Consider the following 6,808-nt stretch of genomic DNA (forward strand, 5'->3'; position numbering starts at 1 on the left):
TAGCGGGAGTTGGGTTTGCACTTCAGTCTTTTTTCTTTTGGTACCGGTGATATTCACGTTCGGGTGATGCCTTTTCAAATGAGTGTGCAAGTTTGATGTATTGCCAGCCGCGTAACCAATGTTAGCTGAACAATGCCGACAAACAGCTTTGGTTTGGTCCACCTGCCTTTGTCCGTCATCCTTGCATGTAACTGCGAAACCAAAATGTTCCCAAACCAGAGACTTCAATGATGCTGGAGGATTTTCGAGCTCAACTTTATCTGCGTTCGCCATTTCCTCTAATTACTGACTAAATTTGAACGCATCCCTGTGACCAGCTCTCATAGTATGCCTCTCTTCCAATGAAATGACTTGCTCGCTCTATGACACGTGTACCGAACTGAAGGGCCCCTCCCGAATAATTTCGGTACGTATACCGTTACACCCCTAACATACACACACACACACACACACATACAAACTCTCTCTCACACACACACACACACACACACACACACACACACACACACACACACACACTCTCTCTCTCTCTCTCTCTCACACAGACACACACCGATGATGATGAATGATCAAGAGAAGAGAGAGAGGGCGATCAAGAGAAGAGAGATGGCGATCAAAAGAGAGAACTGAGAGAGGGCGATCAAGAGAATAGAGAGAGGGCGATCAATAGAAGAGAGAGAGGGTGATAGAAGAGTGAGAGGGTGATCAAGAGAAGAGAGAGAGGGCGATCAAGAGAAGAGAGAGAGAAGAGAGAGAGAAGAGAGAGAGGGCGAGCGAGAGAAGAGAGAGAGAGAGAAGAGAGAGGGCGATCAAGAGAAGAGAGAGAGGGAGATCAAGAGAAGAGAGAGAGGGCGATCAAGAGAAGAGAGAGAGTAATGTCACCTCCTAATGTATTGTATAACTCCTACAAAAATGTTCAAAAAGTGCTCAAACTTCACATGTGTGCTAACAGTCCAGCCGTGAAGACATCTACTGGACAGTTTTGAGATTTCTTCAAATGCCGTTGCCATGGCGACAGATAATTCACCATCAATTTAGTTCAAAAGTTTGCAGTTCAAATATTCTGCTGCTTCAAGCCTTTTTAATTTATTTTCTCTTCTTAATACAAATTCATTCACTACTACTTACATCTGATATTTAACTCCTTCAGCCTATTTTCAGCTGCAGAAACCATTCAACTATTACATTATTCAGCTATTTCAGGACATCAAGGCTATACATGTTGTTGTTTTATACCTTTTTTTAAACCTTTTCTTTTAAATATTAAGCTTTTTCTGCATTTTTGTAGCTAAAAGCAGCTACCATTCAGCTAATAACATATTCAGCTTTTTCTGCATTTTCAGCTAAAGTCAGCCATAAATGTTCAAAGTTTACAGCATTCACATGCATTTTCTGCAGGAAATGCATTTTCTAGTTCTGTCAATAAGTGAAAGAAAAGATTTACAACACAAGCTCTTTAATCGGTAGGCGGAACCATGTGGAACCCACAGGGAAATAGGATATGAATCATGACCGTGGCGAGGGGAACTATAACTATAACTGTACTTTTCTTAACTAAGATTTTGCGTTTCCTCTCCCAGGCTCAGCTCAACCAGACGCTTCACCCCAGCATGGTGGAGGCGGAGCACGACCGCTCGCAGAGCAGCACCCCGGTGACGGAACTCTCCAACCGCATCCTGGGCACCAGCTTCGAGGAGAAAGGGTCCGCAGCAGCGTTTGGAGGTAAAGCAGCAGCAGCAGCAGCAGCAGCTGCGGCAGGAGGAGGTGCGGGTCCCGAGGCCGTCCTGCTCAACGGGAACCGGTCCTCACACAAGCGGCGCTCGTCGGAGAGCGAGAATCGGGACACAAAGAGACAATACTCTCTGGAGCGGAGGGAAGAGTCGCCGGAGAGAGCGAGAGAGAGGGAGAGACAGAGGGACAGAGAAGGCCGGGGGGGCAGCAGCAGCAGCAGCTGTAGGTCCAAAACCCCCTCTGCTTCATCATGCCACTCCTCTTCCTCCACCTCCTCCTCTGCAGGGAAAGCAAACACTGTGGTGGGTGTGAGCATGTTGGACTCCAGTGAAGGAATCTCAGACGAAGGGGAGGCAGTGAGCCCTGAAACCAACCTCCGCTGCCTGGTCAACTTCTTCAGGTAAAGGTCAACATACTTTGAATCATAATGAATTATTATTATTACCTGACAGAAATGACTTTTTAACTGAATAAGTAGTTGTGGACGAGTAGAACATGAGTTCGTATATACATTTTGATTGATTACTTTTTTTGTATCGGTCTAAAGGCTTTAGATCTTTCTTGTGTGTTACAGAAGGTGATAGTCAGTATAAAAACAATCCTTATTATAGTCTCAAATATATGTAGAAAGACTGCGAAGAAATACCTACCTCGTTTGATTTCCATGAAACAGAAGAGGCTCAAATACCCAATCTTTTTAATGCAATCATCACCTGAAGCTAATTTGAGGCTTCATCAGAATTTGTTGCTTTCAATCTAGCGCGCCTCTTCCTCTGTTGATGACTCTGTAGTTTTCTTTGTGTATCCTTGCTGTGTGAATTATGTACTACCAAGACTAACTTTGAAATACAATTTCTCATTGACTAACTGCTCATTTTAGAATTGGTTGGAAAAAAAATCTATGTAACAGTTCTGCATAAAATAAGAACAGTGGAACTGACTTGGGAAGGTTTTTCTTCACAACAAGCATTGACGGGTAGAAAAATAAAAGCCACCAGCTGAAATGTAATTGGACCGTGAAGGCCTCCACCAAGGCCAATGCTGCATTTAAGAACTGCTTGGAAAGCTCCATTTCACGAGTTGGCAAGTCGTTCTTCCGACTTCGGTTTGCTGCGATCAAAGATGTGTTTTATTTGTTTTACCTTTGAATTTTCACAGTTGGTAACACTTTTCTTTTTATTATTCGGTTGGCACATCGCTCACTGTTTACCTGGCGTTAGCTTAGTCCCTGCTGTTGCGGACGCAGGAACTAAAATGGCCTACTGACCCTGTATGCATGTCATCCCTTCCATCTCCCCTCTCTCTTATAGAGGCTAAAACTGGTCCAAAAAACAATCTTTAAGAAAAACAAGAGTATTTCAACAAAACATGAATACAGCATAAATGCCCTATCTTGCAAAGTTACAAACATAAAAAACAATGTGTGCATTTACTCCGGTAACAGTTTTTCCTTCACAATGATTTATTTCTTGGGCCTTACTACACCCTTCCACAAGTTTCATTAAAAAAAAACACCTTTTAGATTTCCCATAGTCCTGCTGACAGACAGACTGAAAAATAACCTCCTGGCAAATGCAAAAAGGGGCATGTGGGAATAGTTTTATCCCAGCTTGGAATTTAATGTGATCTAATTCTGCAATAACTTCTGTTACTGCCGAATGAAACCATGTTAAAACTAATTTTCCTTCAGAACCATGGGATACCAGCAGGAATTAGTGGAGCGTGTCGTCAAGGAGACGGGTCAAACAGAAGACACCTTCCTCGTTCTGGAGAAAATCGTGGAGGAAACCAAACGTTGTGAAGAGGGGTCAAGAGGAGGGGGAAAAGAAAGACAATTGAACTCTGTGCGCTCTCCTGACACCCCCTCCTCCTCCTCATCATCGTCCTCTGTGGCCTCTTGGTTCAGAGAGGAGGAACAGGAGCTGAGCCGAGCGCTGGTGGACCCCGGCAGGTCGAAGGAGAACATCAGGCCCAAGCAGCACAGAGGCAGCAGCAACGGGCTGGGGCACCGGAGGCAGTGCAGCGGCAGCGAGACCAGCACTCAGCAGGTGACAGCCCTTCAACCTTAAAAATTGTTTCACTTTTCACTTTGTAACCCCTTAGGCAGTGAGATGAAAGCCCAAATCGCCTTTTTTTTCAATGTTTCTAGCTTGAAATCACAGAGCATTACAGTCGCTTTGGTGCATGCTACATTTCACCTAATACAACATGGAATACATCATCAAGTATTCCCTTCATCTCACCAAGAAATGCACCATCACACCACCATCACATTTTCATCTCTCATATGAATATCACATTATGTTTAGCAAACAATTCTACCCAAAGCAATACGTGCATTAGACCATGAAGATACAAACTCCAGAAAGCCAGACTCCTTCAAGTACGTAGGTTTCAGTTGGCCAAACAAATGTAAGTTCTACTCCATCGGATTGAGTAAGCCAAACCTTTCTAACTTCCATGAACATTGAGAGTGAGCATCTTCCTTTGTTTGTTTATTATCCCAATGGAAATGGGTTGGTTTTCAGTCTGCAACAAAGGGTGTGGAGGCTTATGTCAACTCACATGACACATCGAAATGCATTCTTTTAAAGCCACATTCTGAGGACTGCATCTTTAACATGCACATTTGTAAGATGTCTGAAATAAGCTTTGTTTATAGAGTTTTTTACTTATGGGGATTGCATTTACGCTTAAACTGTTATTAATGTGTTGTCAATATATGGAGATCCTTCTGAACAAAGCATGCAAGTAGTTGAGGGAGAGGCCAACTTCTGATTAAGCCTACAAAAATACTCCTCACTGCCCTAAGGGTTAGAGTTAGGCTGCCCTAATCCTAACCCACTCCACATGGATATATTTAATGTTGCGAGTTGCCACGATGATAAGGAAAAATACCGACCAATTTGTTCCAAAACTTGCTTTATGAGTGATTTTTAAATGTTGCCAATGCATGCTGTTTTTCTCCCATTCAAAAATTAAAATAAAAAACGTCCTTTTTAGGCCGTCACTATCAAGAGGAGCTCTAGTGCTCAGGGAGGAGCGAGAAACTACGACGTCATCACCATCGACGATGACGACGACGTCATCGTCGCCAATACCAATACGGCAGAGAGCAGGACGTCCCGGATGATGACGGTGCCTCACCTGGACACCCAGTCAGGATCCAGACCAGACTACTTGGCGCGGGGAGGGGGGGCTGCCTCACAGAGGGACTACCTGTCGAGGGGGGGGACACAGACTTTGGGAGGAGCGGTGAAGGTGGAGACGGTGACGGCGCTGCGCAGCACGCCTCAGTGGCTCGCTGCCACCACCTCATCTCTAGCCTCCACCCCCAGTGTAGGTATTACCTTACTGTCAATGGGTTTTAATATTGTTACTTCTATTGGATTTTACACCCTCACTTTGCCAAATGATTATATGCAGAGCGTTTAATGGGGGAAAGTTTCAGGTTTTTATCTTTATTTATCTCAACCAGACCTTAACCAAAAAGTATTAGTGATATCAAAGCTTGTTTCGAAGCCAACCAGGGTCCAATATTAAAAAGTGTGAAGTAAAAACATGAGACCTCCAGCGCATTTACAATGCAAATGGAATTTTAAACCAATTAGTAGACTTATAGTGTCGGGCAGTTTACATTTTGTGAGATCAAACGCACAATATTAGTAAGTGTATGGTTTGTTTTTTCACTTTTGGAGAATTGTTAAGGTTATAAGTTTCAAAAGCTCCTGTTGCACTGTATTCATTTTTAACAGTTTATTAAAGTTAATTGAATTGGGTTATCCTGGGAAAGTCATGGATTTTGACAAAGAAGTACTCGAATCACTTCACATTTAGTCAGTTTTAGCTTCCATTCCTGTTGGTGAATCTTTTCTGTTGTGTTTTAAGGAAACCAGTGTTACCTCTGGATGAAACTGATAATCAAAACAAGTTTAATACAGCTGAGCCAGTAGAGGAAAAAGGAATCACATCATAACACCTGTAAAATCTTCTGTTGTTTAGTTCTTCATTTGTGTTACCAGACTTCAGACTTAAATGAACACGCATAAAGAGTACAGAAAAAATCTTCGTGTTTGGCTGTGTCATTTTATGTCAAGTATAAAATGTATTTTGTCTTTACCATATCATAGCTCTTTCCCTATTTACATGATATTCAAATCACCGGCCTTGTCCTTCTGTTACATTACAAGTCTTGTTTGGTTCTTTCCCCTCAGTCAGCTCAGCCCATTCCCCGCCCGTCGTCCTCCTCAGCCTATCAGACGATCGGCCACACGGGGTATCACGAGTTCGGGACAAGGACCCCACCTGCCAACGACCCCCCTGCCCCCCCGGTGACGGGTCTTTCTCGCTTCAATCAGTCGCTGAGGACCCCGTACACTCTGAAGCTGCCGAACGAGGCAGGGCGTCAGGAGTTGAGACACATCATCATCGACGGTAGCAACGTGGCCATGGCGTGAGTCTGCACACACACATATAGAAATAAGAGAAGCTTTTATTATAATAGAGTTGACTATCAACCAGTTGCGAACCGTGACTATCACAACTGGACCTTCTGTAGAAATTATCAATCCAAACCTACGCTTTATTCAGTGTAAGGGATATAGAATACCTTGGTTGGAGGATATTCTTCCTAGAGACCCAGAAACATATCTGATTGGTTGAATTTTTTTTCTAACACAAAACCACTCAAACGCATAGTGCATGGACTGAGAAGGACAAACAAATCAACTTAACACTGTAAGATTACAGATCAACAACACGGATACAATACTCATTTATTCGTTTTATTTAACTTGTATTTATATACCGTAATTTTCTGACTATAAGCCGCGCCTTTTTTCCCATTTTTCGACGCTGCGGCTTATATAACGGTGCGGCTAATCTATGGATTTTTACAGCTAACGGCCACCACCTTTAACTCTATGGGCTCTATGGCCGGTCCGCGGACCCCCAACTTTAAGCGGCGGGTTCCAGCAGGAAAAGCTGGAGGCCGGAAAAGAGTGAGACAGGTAGCGCGCAAAAGTAAAAGTGGAACCGAGAGTGGTACGAGAGACAGAACGAGAGCAAGACAGACAGA

The 6,808-nt window shown here is 43.5% G+C and overlaps 1 protein-coding gene across 1 annotated transcript; it reads left to right on the top strand.

Moving 5' to 3' along the window:
- The first annotated feature begins 1,567 nt into the window (after window positions 1-1,567).
- Window positions 1,568-6,488, top strand: LOC104942806 (NEDD4-binding protein 1-like). Its single transcript, XM_010768106.1, has 4 exons — window positions 1,568-2,131; window positions 3,422-3,779; window positions 4,735-5,070; window positions 5,946-6,488. The coding sequence occupies exons 1-4, from the start codon at window positions 1,611-1,613 to the stop codon at window positions 6,186-6,188; spliced, it is 1,458 nt and encodes a 485-aa protein (XP_010766408.1). The 5' UTR covers window positions 1,568-1,610; the 3' UTR covers window positions 6,189-6,488.
- Window positions 6,489-6,808: the final 320 nt, after the last annotated feature.

The sequence above is a fragment of the Notothenia coriiceps genome, unplaced genomic scaffold (genome assembly GCF_000735185.1).
Source record: "Notothenia coriiceps isolate Sejong01 unplaced genomic scaffold, NC01 NC01_scaffold00005121, whole genome shotgun sequence".
Classification (NCBI taxonomy): Eukaryota; Metazoa; Chordata; class Actinopteri; order Perciformes; family Nototheniidae; genus Notothenia; species Notothenia coriiceps.

What these genes read in the sequence shown, in the direction of transcription:
- LOC104942806 (XM_010768106.1), top strand. Translation starts at nt 1,611, where the DNA reads ATGGTGGAGGCGGAGCACGACCGCTCGCAGAGCAGCACCCCGGTGACG. An exon ending in TGCCTGGTCAACTTCTTCAG is followed by an intron (nt 2,132 to 3,421) that starts GTAAAGGTCAAC and finishes ATTTTCCTTCAG; the next exon opens with AACCATGGGATACCAGCAGG. An exon ending in GCGAGACCAGCACTCAGCAG is followed by an intron (nt 3,780 to 4,734) that starts GTGACAGCCCTT and finishes CGTCCTTTTTAG; the next exon opens with GCCGTCACTATCAAGAGGAG.